Genomic DNA, 21,816 nt, shown 5'->3' on the forward strand with positions numbered 1-21,816 from the left:
GTGGAGCATGAACGCGCGTCGTGCACCAGCCCAGCGCTTCAGTGGCAGCAATGTGCAGCTCACTCGCAAGGAGGAAGTCTGGCTTGGACCGTTTGAATACTTCCAAAATACTCCACAACGCTGCAACGTTCACGACGCGTTCAATGCCCTGAAGGAACGTAGGAAAGAGAATTTCCGGGCAACTTTTTTTTTTTTTTTTTTTTTTGGACAGGCAATGCCAGAGTTGTGATGAACTCTCCCGGTGGGTTGAAGGCGCGTTCAATGCTGTGATGGACGCTCACCGGGTACCGCAAGTGACAATCACCCCGGAGGGAGGCGGGTCCTCGCGGGAGATGCAGCAGGAGGACTGGGGCGAGAATCCCGTGGACGGTGCCCTGCGGAGGAAGCTGTCGACCTCCTCCGTGTCCTCCACGGGGTCTTCTGCGGTGGAGTCTGAGGATGACCTGCTCAGCGACAGCGAGAGCAAAAGTCGAGGCATCATCACTTTGGAACACCTGGCGGACACTGGAGAGGTGAGTCCACTTTACCAAGGTTTCTCATTCTAGCCCATTGGGTTGAGTTTTTCCTTGCCCTGGTGTGGGATCTGAGCCGAGGATGTCGTGGCTTGTGCAGCCCTTTGAGACACTCGTGATTTAGGGCTATATAAATAAACTTTGATTGATCGATGAGGTGGCGACTTGTCCAGTGTGTACCCCGCCTTCCGCCCGAATGCAGCTGGGATAGGCTCCAGCACCCCCGCGACCCCAAAAGGGACTTTGATTGATTGTTGATTGACACTTTTATTAGTAGGTTGCACAGTGAAGTACATATTCCTTACAATTGACCACTAAATGGTAACACCCGAATAAGTTTTTCACTTTGTTTAAGTCGAGGTCCACATGATACAGATATATACTATCAAGCGGTAGAAAATGGATGGGATGGATGATTGATTGATTGATTGATTGATTGACCGACCTCCACTGCACAATATGGGGGTCGAAATCACAACAGCCCATTGGGATTTTTTTCTCTGCCACTTGTCTCTGTGTTGACTTGTAATGCACTGCATTGAATTCCAGTTCAGTGCAAATGCATTTAATAAGATCCCTGACCCGCTGTGCATCAGTGCCGAGATTACTCACGCTGCTTCAGAGGCTTTAAAGCCAGAATAAAGTGAAGCCGCACACACTCTGCGGTAAGCAAACGACATCCTCCCAGAGGACCCCTATTCACTCTAAACAAGGGGCAATTACACAGTGATAAAAGTGTGTTTGCCTACTTGATTTTCCAAGTGCTATAAAATGTGATATCACGTGGGAAATAAGCCACTTCCACTTTTCAGACACCATTTGCCTTACATGCTTAATTACATTTATTAGGACATTGGAGGCTGTAATAAAGACATATTTGACTTAGGCAGAGATAATGTTTCCAATTATAAAAGATAATTGTGTGGCAAAGTCATTACACTCATTGAAATCCGGTTATTTCTTCTTATGTCTAATGGCTTATTTGAAGGCTGGGATCACTGTAATGATCCTGCTGGCTGTGTGCATGGACTCAAACCAGCATCCTCTGCTGACATCAATAAATGTATTGCAGGGATATTCAACTAAATTTCGGGGGGGCCACATTTCAAGAAAGCTATTGAAAGGGGGCGGGGGGGTAGACTTCTCCCTTAATTCTTTTAATTTTTTTGTATATTCCGAAGAACCAGCATCCTCTGCAGTTTGATTGTGGTCCATGTATTTTGTTAGAGTACAGGGGCACTATACTGTTTTTAAGGACTTTCCGCAAAAATGCTGGTCAAATCCAATTTTTTGTATTTTTTTGTATATTCCGTAGACGTCTCCCTAATTTTTTTAATTTTTTTTGTATATTCCGAAGAACCAGCATCCTCTGCAGTTTGATTGTGGTCCATGTATTTTGTTAGAGATACAGGGGCACTATGCTGTTTTTAAGGACTTTCCGCAAAAATGCTGGTCAAATCCAATTTTTTGTATTTTTTTGTATATTCCGTAGACGTCTCCCTTAATTTTCTTAATTTTTGTGTATATTCCTAAGAATCAGCATCCTCTGCAGTTTGATTGTGGTCCATGCATTTTGTTGGAGATACAGGGGCACTATGCTGTTTTTAAGGACTTTCTGCAAAAATGCTAGTCAAATCCAATTTTTTGTACTTTTTTGTATATTCCGTAGACTTCTCCCTTAATTTTTTTTACTTTTTTGTATATTACGAAGAAACCAGCATCCTCTGCAGTTTGATTGTGGTCCATGTATTATGTAAGAGATACAGGGGCACTATGCTGTTTTTAAGGACTTTCCGCAAAAATGCTAGTCAAATCCAATTTTTTTTTTTTTTTTTTTTTTTTGTCTATTCCGAAGAACCAGCATCCTCTGCAGTTTGATTGTGGTCCATGTATTTTGTTAGAGATACAGGGGCACTATGCTGTTTTTAAGGACTTTCCGCAAAAATGCTAGTCAAATCCTATTTTTTTTTTTTTTTTTTGTATATTCCGCAGACTTCTTCCTTAATTTTCTTAATTTTTGTGTATATTCCAAAGAACCAGCATCCTCTGCAGTTTGATTGTGGTCCATGCATTTTGTTGGAGATACAGGGGCACTATGCTGTTTTTAAGGACTTTCTGCAAAAATGCTAGTCAAATCCAATTTTTTGTACTTTTTTGTATATTCCGTAGACTTCTCCCTTAATTTTTTTCATTTTTTTGTATATTCCAAATAACCAGCGTCCTCTGCAGTTTGATTGTGGTCCATATATTTTGTTAGAGATACAGGGGCACTATGCTGTTTTTAAGGACTTTCCGCAAAAATGCTAGTCAAATCCAATTTTTTGCATTTTTATTGTATATTCCGAAGAACCAGCATCCTCTGCAGTTTGATTGTGGTCCATATATTTTGTTAGAGTTACAGGGGCACTATGCTGTTTTTTAAGGACTTTCCGCAAAAATGCTAGTCAAAGATCTACTCTATGACAGCACTGTGGTGTTTTTTAAGAATCTGCTGCAAAAATGTGAGTTTCCCACAAGTTTATTTGAACCGAACTTGTGGTGCACCAATTGAATAGCCCAAATGATGAAAAAAGAGCACCTGAATTGGAACCTTGGGGAACTCCACTAGTGTAACTAGAGACGTTGAACAAATGGCTACTGACTTCTGAAGTAAAAAAGCTACGGGCAACAACTTAGTTGCATTATTTACGTTACGATAAAAAAAATTGTAGACTATAAATATAAACTTTTTTTTAACAATCAAATTAATTTATTTATTCGAATAATTATTGTATCCCAGAATTACCACAACATCAGCACGTTTGTTCCGGCTGCTCAGTACAACATTGAATAGGATAGGATAGGATAAACTTTATTTATCCCACGATGAGTGAAAAAATGCCACAAAAATTAAGTTATGAAAGCAAAAGGGGAACATTAAAAAACACAAACGACATAAAAAAAGCACAGACCTGATGCAACCAGCTGCCACTTCACTGGCACAATTTCTACATACAGCATTAAAGAGACAATAATTCAGCAACATTAGAGTAAAAGGGCTTAATTAACATGTTAATGTGGATTTAATCTATCATCAGTATTATTCTGATAAAAATGTTTATGCAATTAATCCATATGTAGCGCAGAATGACTCAAAATCCCCAAAACGCCTCTTGTAACGCATTTCGCGGAGTTTGTCCAAGTATCGCTACAGTCACACATGTGCAAAGGGACCGTTTTATTACCAGTAATAATTACAATACATTTGCATGTGCACATGAATGGCAGTTGATCCAGAAGTGATAGATTGTTGAACCAAATAAGTCAATATGGACGATGCTAATCAGCAAATATGAGTTCAGAAAAATATGACGGAACAGTTCACTAACATAAAGTATTATTCACACTTTGTGGGAAGGAGGTTTTTTTACCCACTGAAGCTTAAAATAATACATTAATTACACAAAATAAGTAACAGGTCCACAAGATAGTGGACACAATTGTTTAGAAAAACAGAACATGATGTTAGATGTGTTTACTAAACGCGTCAAGTGATTATACATCTGAAACTCAAAAAATAAGAATATCATGCAAAAATTCATTTATGTCAGCAATTCAACTTCAAATGTGAAACTAATAAGTAATATCAATTCATACATGTACATTGAGATATGTCAGGCCTTTATCTGTTATCATTTTAATGATAATGGCTTACTGTTTTTGAAAACCCCAAATTTTGCTGAGATTTTCAATTCAAGGTTTTTAAAGCTGTAAGCCATCATTCATCCATCCATTATCTACCGCTTGTCTCTTTTGGGGTCGCGGGGGGTCGCTGGAGCCTATCTCAGCTACAATAATCAAAAGACTTCTTGAAATATCTTGAGTTGCCTGTTATGATCCAATGTCAGAGCTTTGCACGATATTCACATTTTTGGAGTTTCGCCTGTATATTCCTGTTTTTCTTGAGTCTCTTTGTTTATGCAAAATTAAACATGATCAGTATACAGTATATTAAAAATGAATATTTAATCGTGATTAATTTAAATTAATCCACAGCAACCTTGTGATTAATCTGATTAAATACTGTAATTATTTGACGGCACTAAAGTATGTATGTACAGTATGTACATACATGTACATACTGTATGTACAAGTATGTACATCTAACCATGTTTTAGATAGAATACATTTTTTTCATGTTTAAATGGCCTCTTTTAAGCACCCCTCCTTAAGCACACATGCTGCAGGTGTCGAGGGAGCCGCCTGAAGCTAAACAGTAGCCATTGTTTGTTTATGTTCACACACACTAGACCGTCCTTTGCCTTCTCCATAAACGGGCTGCACTTGTCATTTTGGTTTAAACAAAGCAAACACAAACGACTTGTTAAGAGTGCACATGTCTAAGCGTGTTTCCACCATTCCCAAAGATTGTCAAGAAACATTGCTTTAGACCTATCTACGCCTCCATCAGCCTACACCTCAGCCCACACAAACTGCCCAGCATATCATTGTGTGAAAGTGCTTGACATTTAACAAGGAGCCACCACAGGAAGTCCAAAACACTATTGAGACTTCACTATTTCGCAAGTGAAAACGTTCAAAATTCATCGCTAATCAGGGTTCTTTCTGCGCTTAAAAAGGTGTCAGTGCAGTTGGATGAGGCAGGTATTAGTCACAGAACGTCTGGTGCCTTTTCACTGCTTCTCCTTGGAAGCCAATTCTGCAGCCTGTGTGCTTTCAGCGTTGCCGTTGGCAACCGTTTGTCAGGCCTGGGGTCCCACACACAAAAGGAATGTCAAAAAGAGGGGCCGTAGAGCTGAAGAAAGACGGCACTAGATCGCTTGGGAACAAGCACAATGTATCCCACAGCACTTTTGGGATTTTGTCATTGAATTTCAGCGCACGTCTGCTTCACAGCCACGTAGTTTTGACTTTGGACATGTGTGGCGTTTGCATGCTTCCTCACTTATCCCAAAAACATATCAGCACTTTTTCATTTGAAGCTGTAAACTGACTACTCTAATTATATCAATTAGAACCACTAATTGTCAATAGGTGTGAATGTTAGTGCAGATGGTTGCTCCCTGTGATTGACGGCTGACCGGTATCGGTAAGCTGGGTTAGGCTCCAGCTCACCATGTAAACAACAACCATGTATTCCACAGGACATCTGCTGGCTTTTTTTAAGAGTAATTCCATTAGGCAAGTATAGACAAAAAATACAATGTAGTTTTGTGTGTACACTTGTTGTGCTACTCAAACCTTAAACAGTGTCATCTTATATAGTTAATAAACTTCTCAAAATGGGCATAACTAACACCATTATTGGTCACATATTTATCAACATTAAACAACAAATGCTGATATTAGTCAAGTAATGCTGTAATAAAATAAAATAGTAATAAAAAAAACTAGGGATGTCCGATAATATCGGACTGCCGATATTATCGGCCGATAAATGCTTTAAAATGTAATATCGGAAATTATCGGTATCGGTTTCAAGATTATCGGTATCGGTTTCGAAAAGTAAAATTTATGACTTAGGGAGAAGTACAGAGCGCCAATAAACCTTAAAGGCACTGCCTTTGCGTGCCGGCCCAGTCACTTAATATCTACGGCTTTATGCAACAGCCATACAGGTCACACTGAGGGTGGCCGTATAAACAACTTTAACACTGTTACAAATATGCGCCACACTGTGAACGCACGTCAAACAAGAATGACAAACACATTTTGGGAGAACAGCCGCACCGTAACAAAACATAAACACAACAGAACAAATACCCAGAACCCCTTGCAGCACTAACTACCAGCAAACCCCGCCCCTGCCCACCTAACCCCCCCCCCCCACCCCACCCCACGTCAACCCCCCCTCCAGCCCCCCATCTCCCGAAATCGGAGGTCTCAAGGTTGGCAAGTATGCTCTAGTATACTCTGAAGCTGTGTGCCTTCATTGTTTTTGTAGCTGTTGTTTTGAGGCATGTTTAAAAAAAATAATGCACTTTGTGAAAGTCAAAGTGTAGTATTTCCTATAGTTGTAATAGGTATCAGGTTTATCTCAGGGAGAGCATGTCCCAAATTCCAAGCTGTTTTGAGGCATGTTAAAAAAAATAATGCACTTTGTGACTTCAATAATAAATATGGCAGTGCCATGTTGGCACTTTTTTCCATAACTGGAGTTGAAGTTGTTCTCTTATTTTGGAAAACCTTGTTTTTGATTGATTGATTGAAACTTGCATTAGTAGATTGCATAGTACAGTACATATTCCGTACAATTGACCATTAAATGGTAACACCTAATAAGTTTTTCAACTCCACGTTAATCAATTCATGGTAAAGTTACATTGTTTAATGCATCCAGCTGGGCATCACAACAAAATTAGGCATAATAATGTGTTAATTTCACGACTGTGTATATCGGTATCGATTGATATCGGAATCGGTAATTAAGAGTTGGACAATATCGGAATATCGGATATCGGCAAAAAAGCCATTATCGAACATCTCTAAAAAAAAAAACATATATACCAGTGTTTCTTAACCATGTTGGGCCACGAATGCACCCTAGAGGCCCTTCCAAAATATCTGTTTCTCAGCTGTGGTCTGTATGGGCCGCAGCAGTTCTCAGTTGTAATACACTTTTCCAACACTTCTGGCAGGAATGACAATCTCAAACATAATAAGTCTGGAGCTAAAGTCCTAGCAAAGTTTCTCATGTGCAAAAAGTGACTAACATTTGTGAAGCTGTATTTTCATTTGCACTTTAATTTTATGGATGGTTTATTTAAGAAACAGGTCTGGTGTCTACGTGCTGCTTTGCTTTTGTTTTTGGAGTCGTGAGTGCACTGTGAACAAAGGGATGGATGACAAAGGGTTTGAAAAATGTGTGTAACAAAAAATACATTATACAGAACATTCATAACACAAAGATCTATAGAGGCAGAAAAAAAGTAAAAAAATATAAAAGAGCAAGTTAACTAGCATACTCCGCACATGTAGAAAACATGTGTGGAGTACAGTCATTTATTAGACAAGAACAAAAACAACATGAAGGCAACATGGGGCATATTAAATAGTATTATTAAAAATGGTACTAAGAAAGAGTACCCACAATACTTTCTATACAAAAAAATAAAAATGTACAACATGGACAAAGTAGTTGAGCGCTTGAATAACTACTTTGTTACGGTAATTTTAGAATCAATCTGGAACAAAGGATTCCAGATGTAGATAATTGATCAGTTGTAGACTTGAATGGTACCATAGATCAAAATCCCAACTCTATTTTCCTTAACGATGTGACAAAAGAGGAAATCAAAACTGTAAAGAAATGCAAATCCAAGACTTCAACTGACTGTCACGGAATAGATATGGAAACGATAAAAAAAAGTTATTGCAGAAATTTCAGGACCTCTAACATCAGTAATCCATCCTTTTAAACAGGACAATTCCCAAACAAAATGAAAATAGCAAAAGTTGTACCAATTCATAAGACTGGAGACAAACACCAATTTAAAAATTACATACCTGTGTCTTTACTTCCACAATTTTCTAAAATGATTGAAAAACTATTTAATAACAGATAAGACAAATTCATAAACAAAAGTGAAACACTTAAGAATAACCAATATCGAAACAGAGCAAACATCTCAACATCCATGGCATTAATGGTAATAACAGAGAAAATAACCAATGCAATAGATGGTAAACAGTGTGCAGCAGCAGTATTTATGGATCTAACTAAAGCATTTGCCACAATTAATCACAATATCTTAATCAACACATTTGAACGATATGGCATCAAAGGGTTGGTATTGAATTGGGTGAAAAGCTACTTAACCAGCAGGAAGCAATTTGTGAAGTTAAGTGAAAAAACGTCAAGAGAACTAAACACTTGTGGCATACCCCAGGGATCAATACAGGGACCAACATTATTCAATCTATATTTAAACGACATTTGCAAAGTTACAAAGGACTTAAAGTTAGTATTATTTGCAAACCACACAACTGCGTTTTGTTCAGGAGAAAACATACAGAAGCTTATACAAATAACAGAAGAAATGAACAAATTACGTATAAAGATGGTTTGATAAAAAACGACTATCCTTAAATCTCAGTAAAACGAATATAATGCTATTTGGTAATAGCAGAAGAGAAAGTCAAACACAAATCCAAATAGAGTAGATATTGAAAGTGTGAAATAAATCAAATTTTTGGGTGTAATAATAGATTATGAAATGAAATGGAAAGTGCATATAAGAAATATACAACACAAGGTGGCAAGAAATATTTCTATAAAGAACAAAACAAAATATGATCTGGACTAGGGATGTCCGATAATATCGGACTGCCGATATTATCGGCCGATAAATGCTTTAAAATGTAATATCGGAAATTATCGGTATCGGTTTCATAATTATCGGTATCGGTTTCGAAAAGTAAAATTTATGACTTTTTAAAACGCCGCTGTGTACACGGACGTAGGGAGAGGTACAGAGCGCCAATAAACCTTAAAGGCACTTCCTTTGCGTACCGGCCCAGTCACATAATATCTACGGCATTTCACATTCACAAGTTCATTCAAGGCATACTTGGTCAACAGCCATACAGGTCACACTGAGGGTGGCCGTATAAACAACTTTAACACTGTTACAAATATGCGCCACACTGTGAACCCACACCAAACAAGAATGACAAACACATTTCGGGAGAACATCCGCACTGTAACACAACATAAACACAACAGAACAAATACCCAGAACCCCTTGCAGCACTAACTCTTCCGGGACGCTACAATATACACCCTCGCTACCCCCTATCCCCCCACCCCAATAAGATAACGCGTAAATAAGTACAAAGCAAACGATAACCTCCTACCCAAGAATGTACAACAATGCTTCTCCACAAAAGAGGAGAAATATGACCTATGGGGAAAATGTAATCTAAAACATTTGTATGCACGTACAACATTGAAGATATTTATCATATCAGTAGGTGGAATTAAATTATGGAACGGTACATGCAAAGATGTCAAACAATGTATTAATATGATCCAATTTTTAAGAGGTTGTACAAACTACAAGTGTTTACAAAGTACCAGGAATAATAATCTTGATAAACATCTTAAACTTTGTTGAAAGTGAGATATTCATCTCATACGTGAGTCATGACTGGCTTAAAAGACAGCTGTTGTAATTATTGGTGTAAATGCTGTTACAATTCCAAGCTCAGAACAGAAAGTGAACAGATATGTTAGTAATTGCTATGACTTGGAAAAGGGCTATTATTAAATAAGATTTGCTTCTTCCTACTCCTTTTCGAACATGTTGTACTAAGAAATGAACATGTAATTAATTATTATATGATGTATCACATTGTATCTGTTTACATGTTTGAAATAAATTAAACCATAACATGTTCATTATTTATTTATTTTATTCAACACAACATAACTGTATGTAAATTTATTTTCCGTCAGTTATTTATGAGTCTCTTCCTATGCAGCATATTTGGTTAGTATTTTTTTTTTCTAATCAGCCTGACCTAAGAATAAAGTTTATGTGTTAAATAAAAATGTTTGTGATTGCCAGATGGTTTCGAATCATTTGACAAGGTTGTAAACTGTAAGTAGCTTAGATATAATTATTGAATACGAATAAAATCAAGAGTAAAATTACTAATTCAGTGTTAATATTTAAGTGGGTCCCGGGCACCTATGTAGTGGAAAAGTTGGGCCCCAAGGTCAAAAAGGTTAAGAACTTGATATACACAATACAAAATGAATGTTTAGTAAGACACAAGAACAACATATTGTAGTAATTAAAAAATGCAAAGGGCTGCAGCTGTCGATTGTGTAGTAATCGAGTAATCTATTGATTGGTTTGTTCGATTGAGTAAACAGATACAACGTGGCTCTCCAAGTACCACCATAATGACCATCATTAAAATACAGTAGCGTAGTAGGCCTAAATATTCATTAAAAACAAAGCGGAGGTTTTAGTTAACAAGTATATTTAATATTTTTGGCCACTGTAACGTTACACACAGTTTGAACAGTAAAACTGTGTTTGAATACTTAAGTAAGTGATTCTTTGGCGTACCACTACATGGAGCCCACTAGTACTGCCAGTACCACAGTTTGAAAATCACTGGGATAAAACATACTTTAAAGCCTCAGTTGCATATCTTAGGGAAAATAGTTGAAATAAACAAATGTCTCTTCCTCTTGCCTTAATCCTAATAAATGCAGATAATCAACATTGACATTGCACTTTTAAAAAGTGTGCATTACTAAAAATCATAAGTATAAAAATCTTTGCTGTTGGCCACCACATAGCTCACATGACCTACACATCAGCGCTCTCCTTTGAGCTCTTTGCAGCGGCCATGCGCAAACTATGTCCGCACTACATGCAGTCTGGATTTTCAAAATTTTTATTAGTTAGTTAACAGAATATAAATTGAAGCTTTTTTGTAATACAATTTAATTGATTTACCGTTTTTTTCGGACCATAAGTCGCAGTTATTTTCATAGTTTGGGTGCAACTTATACTCAGGAGTAGGGATGTCCGATAATGGCTTTTTGCCGATATCCGATATTCCGATATTGTCCAACTCTTTAATTACCGATACCGTTATCAACCGATATATGCAGTCGTGGAATTAACACATTATTATGCCTAATTTGGACAACCAGGTATGGTGAAGATAAGGTACTTTTAAAAAAAATTCATAAAATAAAATAAGGTAAGTAAATCAAAAACATTTTCTTGAATAAAAAAGAAAGTAAAACAATATAAAAACAGTTACATAGAAACTAGTAATTAATGAAAATTAGTAAAATTAACTGTTAACGGTTAGTACTATTAGTGGACCAGCAGCACGCACAATCATGTGTGCTTACGGACTGTATCCCTGCAGACTGTATTGATATATATTGATATGTAATGTAGGAACCAGAATATTAATAACAGAAAGAAACAACCCTTTTGTGTGAATGAGTGTGAATGAGTGTAAATGGGGGAGGAAGGTTTTTTGGGTTGGTGCACTAATTGTAAGTGTATCTTGTGTTTTTTATGTTGATTTAATAAATAAAAAAATTAAAAAAAATAAAAATAAAAATAAAAAACGATACTGATAATAAAAAAAAACGATACCGATAATTTCCGATATTACATTTTAACGCATTTATATATTAACATCCCTACTAAGGAGCGACTTATGTGTGAAATTATTAACACATTACCGTAAAATATCAAATAATATTATTTAGCTCATTCACGTAAGAGAATAGACGTATAAGATTTCATGGGATTTAGCGATTAGGAGTGACAGATTGTTTGGTAAACGTATAGCATGTTCTATATGTTATGGTTATTTGAATGACTCTTACCATAATATGTTACGTTAACATACCAGGCACGTTCTCAGTTGGTTACTTATGCGTCATATAACGTACACTTATTCAGCCTGTTGTTCACTATTCTTTATTTATTTTAAATTGCCTTTCAAATGTCTATTCTTGGTGTTGGGTTTTATCAAATAAATTTCCCCCAAAAATGTGACTTATACTCCAGTGCGACTTATATATATGTTTTTTTCCTTCTTTATTATGCATTTTCGGCCGGTGCGACTTATACTCCGGAGCGACTTATACTCCGAAAAATACGGTAATTAATTAATCGTTGCAGCCCTAATCCACAAGATCCTTAAATGTGTCATTAATAGTGTCTATTTATTTACATTTGTCAGCATGTAACGTGTAAATTGCATCTGAATACACGTATAGAATATTTAAGCTGTTTTATGGGAGCGAAGTAGGAACAGGAATTTACTTGTGTGAAGTGTGAGGCCCCACTACTGTGTGTCTGTGGAAGATGCAAGCTGTCACTTTGTTTTTCTTATACGAGTGTGTATGCTCAAGTGTGTGTGCGTGTGTTTGCACATCCGTATGTTGTGACAAAGAGTTCTCAAAGAAACATACAGTCATGTAAAATAAACATTTCTGACAAGAACGTCAGTAAATTACCCTTCGGTCATGTTCTTTTGGGCTCAACCCTGCAAAGGAAAAAAGCTTGCCATGTGTTCGCAAAGGCCAGCTGTCCATTTTAACACACTTTATTAGGTACATATGGATAATCCAATGGAATCCAAGTTGTATGGGGAACAATCTATGGATCCAGAACACTGCCAGTAAGATTTGGTAACGGAAAAAAAAAATTTGTAGAAAAAGTTGTATTGGCAACAAATAAATACAAACATTAAAAAAATAGAATATTTTTGATGGATGTTTTCGATGCCAATATTGATATTTTTGTACACTTAGATTGTTTTTATGATTGCTTCTCTTTTGTACGATTTAGTTTTTTTCTTCTTTTTTTTACGGTATGAAAATAGACTTAGACTTAGACTTCCTCTATATATTTTCATTGAAATTTGAACGTTACAGTACAGATAAGAACAAAATTTTGTTGCATTACTCGTTGTAGTGCAGGATAAAAGAGCAATAAGGTGCAGATATAGATAGATTTACTGTACTGACAAATATATTGCACTTTTGCATATGCATCCACGTTTATGGCTGTATAATATATTGTCTTTATAGTCCAGCGAGTTAATCCATTTTTGAGGGGAATTGAGGAGATTTTTATGATGCGTTCAACAGCCTTATGGCCTGAGGGAAGAAGCTGTTACAGAACCTGGAGGTTCTGCTACGGAGGCTGCGGAACCTCTTTCTCTTTCAAATAATGGCAGTGTTTCAAAGGTTTTTATGATTGCTTCTCTTTTGTACGATTTCGTTTCTTTCTTCCTTTTTTACAGTGTGAAAAAAATAATGGCAGTGTTTTAGCATGAGGGCGGGCGCCTGTGTTGGGGGGGGGGCTTATAACAAGTTTACCCATGCAAGTAAAACACAGTAGAAGAAGAAAAGAGGACTGAGAGCATCTAAATTAAGTTTAAAAACGCTTCAAAATATGAAGTTCCATCCATCCATTTTCTACCGCTTGTCCCTTTTGGGGTCGCGGGGGGTGCTGGAGCCTATCTCAGCTGCATTCGGGCGGAAGGCGCCACCTCATCGTATAGCAAATATGAAGTTATGAAGCAAAAGTCGTTTTTTACATTTATCTTGTGTTGCTGTCGGCATATTCATCTCATGCTCAGAGAGAAATATTGTATTTGTAAACATGATACAGCCACCTACTTTTATTAAATGTACACTGCTTGCATACAGACTCAAAAAATTGTTTATACATGTGAATTTATTTACACAAAATGTACATCAAAGCATATCAAATACTGTAAATATTATCTATTCTAGTAAGTGTTTTAAAATGTAGATTAAAATCATCATAGGTCTTTTTTAAAGGGGAACATTATCACAATTTCAGAAGGGTTAAAACCATTAAAAATCAGTTCCCAGTGGCTTATTATATTTTTCGAAGTTTTTTTCAAAATTTTACCCATCACGCAATATCCCTAAAAAAAAGCTTCAAAGTGCCTGATTTTAACCATCGTTATAAACACCCGTCCATTTTCCTGTGACGTCACATAGTGAATACAAACAAACATGGCGGAAAGAACAGCAAGATATAGCGACTTTAGCTCGGATTCAGACTCGGATTTCAGCGGCTTAAGCGATTCAACAGATTACGCATGTATTGAAACGGATGGTTGTAGTGTGGAGGCAGGTAGCGAAAACGAAATTGAAAAAGAAACTGAAGCTATTGAGCCATATCGGTTTGAACCGTATGCAAGCGAAACCGACGAAAACGACACGACAGCCAGCAACACGGGAGAAAGCGAGGACGAATTCGGCGATCGCCTTCTAACCAACGATTGGTATGTGTTTGTTTGGCATTAAAGGAAGCTAACAACTATGAACTAGGTTTACAGCATATGAAATACATTTGGCAACAACATGCACTTTGAGAGTGCAGACAGCCCAATTTTCATCAATTAATATATTCTGTAGGCATACCCTCATGTCAGCAGGCCAGGGAAACTAGGGTCGATATTCTTCTCTTGATCATCTTCGGTGGCATAAGGGACGGTGTGAGCCAAGACATCCAGGGGGTTTAGCTCGCTCGTCTGCGGGAACAAACTGCCGCCATTGCTTGCCGTGCTACCGAGGTCCTTTGTCCCTGAATTGCTCACTCACTCCGGCAGATTCAATGGGGGTCTGGCGGCAGATTTCTTTGACTTTATCGTTGGAAATGCATCTGCTTTGAGGATATCCACACATTCTTGCCATCTCTGTCGTAGCATAGCTTTCGTCGGTAAAGTGTGCGGAACAAACGTCCAATTTCTTGCCACTTTCGCATCTTTGGGCCACTGGTGCAACTTGAATCCATCCCTGTTCGTGTTGTTACACCCTCCGAAAACACACCGACGAGGCATGATGTCTCCAAGGTACGGTAAACAGTCGAAAAAACGGAAAATAACAGAGCTGATTTGACCCGGTGTTTTGAGAAAATGGCGGATTGCTTCCCGATGTGACGTCATCGCTCCGAGAGCGAATAATAGAAATGCGTTTAATTCGCCAAAATTCACCCATTTAGTGTTCGGAAATCGGTTAAAAAAATATATGGTCTTTTTTCTGCAACATCAAGGTATATATTGACGCTTACATAGGTCTGGTGATAATGTTCCCCATTAAAGATATTTTCAAATTAATACCGGCACCGCTTTTTGATTGAATCTCACCCAAATATAGTGGCTGGTGACTTTTAAAAACAATTAATAGTTTTACTTGATAATAAATGACCGACCTATTACACCAACCCATTCTGAAACACCTTTAGAGCAACATTCCGATACCCAGAAAAAGATATGCAATACCATTCACATTTCTTTGACTTCCTTTTTTCATTTGTATCATCAGAACAAGCCCTGGTGGAAGTTAAAGACCATCGTCCAATGGCCCTTTAGCGCCACCCAAAGAAGAAAAGTGAACTGGGTGCAGCTTGCTGGTCATAAAGGTAACACTCATCCACACCCGTGAGTGTCGTCTTCTTCCCAAACCTTTACAAACGCGTCTGAATGGAGGCGTTGACGTCTTATCTCAGGTAACTTTAAAGCGGCGCACGAGGGGACCATTCTAAAGAAGTACTCTGAAAATGAGATGCGGTGTTTCGAGAGGCTGAGAGACGACGCACTGCTTCCGTTCGTGCCTGTTTACCACGGCGTCGTGGAAAAAGACGGGGAGTCTTTTCTACACATGGCTGACCTGCTGATGACCTTCGACCTCCCTAATGTCATGGACTGCAAAATGGGAGTGAGGTGGGGCTCGTTTGACTTGCGTCACATTTCACACTTTCATTGCCAACAATAACTGCAAGCAGTTGAGAATTGGAGAAAGGCTTTATTTATTTATTTATTTATTTTTTTAGAAATGTGCAAACTTTGAGTTTGCACTCTGAGTTATGATTTGGAGTGCATGAGAAATTGGAAGGAAAAACTTAGCTCTTTTTCAGTATATTTGCACAATACAGAACCAATATTGGCTGATTGTTTGATTGAGAACTTGTGTAACAACAGCTCAGTAGTTATCACTTTAAACGCATGCAAAGGTGCTGGATGCTGAGCATTCATGATGCTTCAAAGGCAATTAATGCCATATTGTGGAGTTAATCATGAAAAAATAAGGTTGCCTACAGCCACAACTGTAAATGCCATTTGTTTGATAACCGGTTACTTGCTTCTACTTATATGCAATTGAAGGGCCCCCATAAAGAGACTACACACCATGCAACTTAACCCATTAAAGGGTTATAATGTTTTACATGCAGCTGCTTTAAAGGTAAGATAATTAAAATACATGTGGAGGTTTGAACTTTGATCTTTAAAGCGGACCTGGCTGGTCCGCTAGCATTGTAGATCACTAAAGGAGGCGCTATGTAGTTGCCGTAGCAAATAGAGACATTGTCCACTGCAAAAAGTCAGTGTTCAAAAACAAGAATAAAAAATACAAAAGTTAGGGGTATTTTATTTGAACTAAGCAAAATTATCTGCCAATAGAACAAGAAAATGTGGCTTGTCAAGACTTTCCAAAACAAGTAAAATGAGCTAACCTCAATGAACCCAAAAATACCTTAAAATAAGTATATTCTCACTAATAACAACTGTACTTCTATACGAGTGCGTATTTTCTATTGTTTCATCGAAAATATAACAGCAAAGTTCATTTGGCTGTCATCTGTTTTAATATGAGACACAATTGAGTCAAAGTCATGAATTTTTTTTTCATGCTTGAAATAAGAAATTACTACTTTAAAAAAGTAGTTTTATACTTGTGAGTGTTGATGACACAGCTTTGCAACAGTTGATATTCTAGTTTCAAGTATGTTTTACTCAATATAGGTCATCAAATCTCAGCAACAAGCTGTTATATCTTACTGAGATCATTTAGGACCAAAACCCTTAAAACAAGTAAAACACTCTAACATAAAATCTGCTTAGTGAGAAGAATGATCTTATCAGACAGAAAATAAGCAAATATCACCCTTATTTGAAATATTTAATCTTACCTAGAGTTCAGTTTTTGCAGTGTAGTCTTTACAAACCACTGCATCTTTAAAAATGATTACTTTTACATATTGTTGCTTTAAAGGTAAGATGAATGAGAGACATCCATCCATTTTCTACCGATTGTCCCTCTCAGGGTCACGGGGGGCTGGAGCCTACCCCAGCTGCATTCGGGCATATGGAGGCTTATACTTAGAGCTTTAAAGTGGACCTGGCTGATGCACAAGCATTGTAGATCACTAAAGGAGTTGCAATGTAGTTTCCGTAGCAAATAGAGACATTACAGTCCTTACAAGCTACTGAATCTTTAAAATGATTACTTTTACATATTGTTGCTTTAAAGGTAAGATGAATGAGAGACATCCATCCATTTTCTACCGGGTCACGGGGAGCTGGAGCCTATCCCAGCTGCATTCGGGCATATGGAGGATTATACTTTAAGCTTTAAAGCGGACCTGGCTGGTGCACAAGCATTGTTGATCAGATCAGATCATGTAGTTTCTGTAGCATAAAAAGAGACACAATGGTCCTTACAAGCCACTGTACCTTTAAAATGATTATTATGGGCCTGCTTAGACTTCATTTTAATATTTTTTCTTATTCTGCCACGCTTAATGTGGGTTGAACCGGTCAACGAACCCCAACATATCTTATATCGTTGGAAAGGTCTCAATGGTGACTACAGCGGTATTTAGTTTTTGGAAAATGTTGTGTTGCCATGGTGACTCTAATCAGGAAAAAGACCCTAAATCGGCCAATTGCTTAGGTTCGTTTTTCTCCTGGTACATTTCTCAATTGATCACGATCTTAACTGGTAGAAATGGTGATGACCCTGAAGTGCCTGATGGGTCAGTACCTGTTCATACCTATTCTTGGGGGCGGAGCTTGGCGGCGAAAACTGCCCCTGGGCATCAACAATCAACGCTCATTACTGCACTTTCGGGGATCACAGACAGACACAAATCTGATGAGCATTGATAAATTGCAAAAATATTTTGCTTATGACAGGATGTGGGAGTGGCATGATACCAAACTTAGATCTGAAAAGACGAAATGTTAATAACTTGGCTCCACAAAAGCAGATCTGGATCATAATTGGTACAAATGATGTTGATAACAACCTAAAGTGCCATATGGGTCGGTACGTATTCGTATCCATTCGTAGTGGGCGGAGACAGGCGGCAAAAACTGCACCTCGCCCTCAACCATCAAACTGTCTTTACTACTCTTTAGATAATCGGAGCTTCTTCCAAACTGACATGAGGCTTTAAGGTGAAGGTGTGATCATGTCTAGACAGTAACGTCGACACAAACATCGCCCCCTTGTGGTGAAAAATTACAACAGTCATGACTTCCTTTCAGATGCTTTGCTTTCATCTTCCCAAATTGTTTGATAGTGGGTCAGGGCATTGAGAACATTCTAACATTCTAATGTTAGCATGCTAACTGATTTAGCTAATTTTGCAGCTGTACACCCCTGGAGTCATTTAACCTGATACCTGACACAAGCTAACTGTTAGCATGCACCTCCTGGTACCCCAGCACCTCCAAAACCCTCAAATCTAAACTCCAAACATCCCAGATTAAGCTAGTCAGATTACTTCTAGACCTCCACCCCAGATCACACCTCACTCCTACCCACTTTGAGCTCAGGGTGGAGGACAGAGTAAAACAACTTGCACTGAGCCTAGTCTATAAAATCCGCTACACCTCCCTGATACCGAAGTACATGTCAAACTACTTCCTTAATGTAAATGACCGCCATAACCACAACACCAAGACACTTAACCACGTTAAACCCAGATTCCGATCTAACAAAGGTCTTAACTCATTCTCTTTCTATGCCACATCAATGTGGAATGCGCTCCCAACAGGTATAAAAGAAAGGGCATCTCTATCCTCCTTCAAAATCGCAATAAAAGTTCACCTCCAGGCAACTTCAACCCTAAACTAACACCCTCCCTGGATTGTTAATAATCAAATGTAAATAATCAAATGTAGATACTTTTTCTTATGCCTTCTGATCTCTCTCTCTCTCTCTCTCTCTCTCTCTCTCTCTCTCTCTCTCTCTCTCTCTCTCTCTCTCTCTCTGTCCACTACTTGCTGTACATATCCTACCAAGTCAGACCTACACTGTTTCAATATCCATTTCTCTGTTCTCAACTGTTGATGACTGAAGTGATGATAACAACCAAACCTAACCCCCCCCCTCCTCCCCCACATCCCACACCCCGGATTGTAAATAATGTAAATAATTAAATGTATATACTCTGATGATTATCTTGTGTGATGACTGTATTATGATGATAGTATATATCTGTATCATGAATCAATTTAAGTGGACCCCGACTTTAACAAGTTGAAAAACGTATTCGGGTGTTACCATTTAGTGGTCAATTGTACGGAATATGTACTTCACTGTGCAATCTACTAATAAAAGTCTCAATCAATCAATCAATCAAGCATGCTAACTTGTTAAGCTAAATATGCAGCTCATCTCAGAGTTATATATAGCTTGGCAGTTGACACGTGCTTGCTTTTTTTTATCACTTCAATGAACCCTGGGCCGGAAGTTCACTGCAGAGATAGCAGGCCCATCAAAATTTCCGCGAGAATTTATTTTTCTAGTTTTACATAATGTTGCTTTAAAGGTGAGATGAATAAAAGACATAAGAAGGCATTATTTTTTTGCACATGTAAACTAGAGTTGCTCTACGAGGGAACCACCTGTTCTGAGCGCACACTTCATGCTTGGCTTCCTGTCACAGCATCATGAACACAACACAAACAACACACACACACACACACACACACACACACACACACGCACACACACACACACACACACACACACACACACACACACACACACACACACACACACACACACACACACATTTGCCCCCCATCTTTCCTTTTCAAACAAAAAACCTCTGCATAAACAAACAAAAAAAACCCTGTTCTCACGTGCACAATTGTGTGTGCACATTTCTGAGGTTACACATTCACACACAGTCAGGGTGTCCCTGGAGACTCCCCCCTTTGTGTGTTAACCACGTAGCTGCAAAACCGCTAACCTGCACAAACACATGCTGTTGAATGCAGCACGTCAGAGTTTCCTCTCAGCTTCCCTGCGCAAAACAGAGGAAGTGCAGCTTTAAAAAAAATTGAAAACAAACAAAGACTTAAAGGGTGTGAAAAAATGACTAACACTGAAAGTCAACAGCCACTTATACAAAACGGCCGTCGGCGTGTAAACATTCTCCTGCTGCTGGTTTTAGAACCTACTTGGAGGAAGAGCTGGTTCGAGCGCGGGAGCGGCCTAAACCGAGGGAGGACCTGTACAACAAGATGGTGGAGGTGGACGGCGAAGGACCCACTCCCCAGGAACATTCCCAACGTGGTGTCACCAAACCTCGCTACATGCAGTGGAGGGAGAGCCTGAGCTCCAGCAACACAATGGGCTTCAGGATAGAAGGCATCAAGGTAAAGGGTCACTTAGTCACAACAGTATTTAGTCAAACACTTAATACTTGCTGATATTAAAGTTAAAGTACCACTGATAGTCACACACACACTTGGTGTGGTGAAATTACCCTCTGCACTTGACCCATCCCCTTGTTCCACCTCCTGGGAGGTGAGGGGAGCAGTGAGCAGCAGCGGTGGCCGCGCTCGGGAATCCTTTCAGGGATTTAACCCCCAATTCCAACCCTTAATGCTTAATACCAAGCAGGGAGGTAATGGGTCCCATTTTTATAGTCTTTGGTATGACTCGGCCGGGGTTTGAACTCACGACCTACCGAGATCAGGGCGGACACTCTAACCACTAGGCCAGAGCTTGTGCTACAACCTGTTTGCCCTAGCTCATAAACATGTAAAGGGACTGTTTGTGAATGTAACTTACCGTTTACAACTTTGTACGGTAGATATGGCAAAGTGGTAAAAGCCAAGAAGTTGCGTGGATTCTGGCTATACAGGATAAACCTTGGCTCTTATGGCGCTAGCCTAATGCTAACATACAATGGACGAGCTTATTGACAGCGCTTTTCCCACATTTCCCAAAGTGGAATACATTTATTTTTGTCCTCAAAATTCTACACACAATACCCCAAAATTGAAAAATTAGAAAAAATGTTTAGAGCTTTTTGAAATGTAAATGGGTTAAACTTGTATAGCGCTTTTCTACCTTCAAGGTACTCAAAGCGCTTTGACACTATTTCCACATTCACCGATTCACACACCCATTCACACACTGATGGCGGGAGCTGCCATGCAAGGCGCTAACCACGACCCATCAGGAGCAAGGGTGAAGTGTCTTGCTCAAGGACACAACTGACGTGACTAGGTTGGTAGAAGGTGGGGATTGAACCAGGAACCCTCAGGTTGCTGGCACGGCCACTCTCCCAACTGCACCACGCCGTCCCCTGTATTAAATGTATTAAAACATTTTAAAAATAAGAAATTGACAGCCTTTGCTCAATACTTTGTAGGCAGCAATTACAGCCTCAAGTCTCTTTGAATACAATGCCACAAGCTTGGCACACCTATCTTTGGGCCGTTTCGCCCAATCCTCTTCGCAGCATCTCTCATCTGAGAAGTGTCTGTGCGCAGCCAATTTCACAAATCTCTGGAGATGTCCAATCAGATTCAAGTTTGAGCTCTGGCTAGGCTGCTCAAGGCCGTTTACAGAGTTGTACGGAAGCCATTCGTTTGATATCTTGGCTGTGTGTTTAGATGAACCATTGCCCCAGTCTGAGGTCAAGAGGACTCTGGAGCAGGTTTTCATCCAGGATGTTTCTGTACA

The 21,816-nt window shown here is 38.7% G+C and overlaps 1 protein-coding gene across 2 annotated transcripts in view; it reads left to right on the forward strand.

The window, feature by feature from the left end:
• The first annotated feature begins 34 nt into the window (after nt 1-34).
• itpka (inositol-trisphosphate 3-kinase A) overlaps nt 35-21,816 on the forward strand; it is a 33,597-nt gene continuing 11,815 nt past the window's right edge. For both annotated transcript variants that reach the window (XM_061968380.1, XM_061968381.1), the window contains exons 1-4: nt 35-512; nt 15,370-15,466; nt 15,554-15,767; nt 20,294-20,498. In XM_061968380.1, coding sequence (XP_061824364.1) covers nt 270-512; nt 15,370-15,466; nt 15,554-15,767; nt 20,294-20,498 — 759 coding nt within the window. In that variant the 5' untranslated portion in view covers nt 35-269. The remainder of the gene's footprint in view (nt 513-15,369; nt 15,467-15,553; nt 15,768-20,293; nt 20,499-21,816) is intronic.

Source organism: Nerophis lumbriciformis, linkage group LG08 (assembly GCF_033978685.3).
Source record: "Nerophis lumbriciformis linkage group LG08, RoL_Nlum_v2.1, whole genome shotgun sequence".
NCBI lineage: Eukaryota > Metazoa > Chordata > Actinopteri > Syngnathiformes > Syngnathidae > Nerophis > Nerophis lumbriciformis.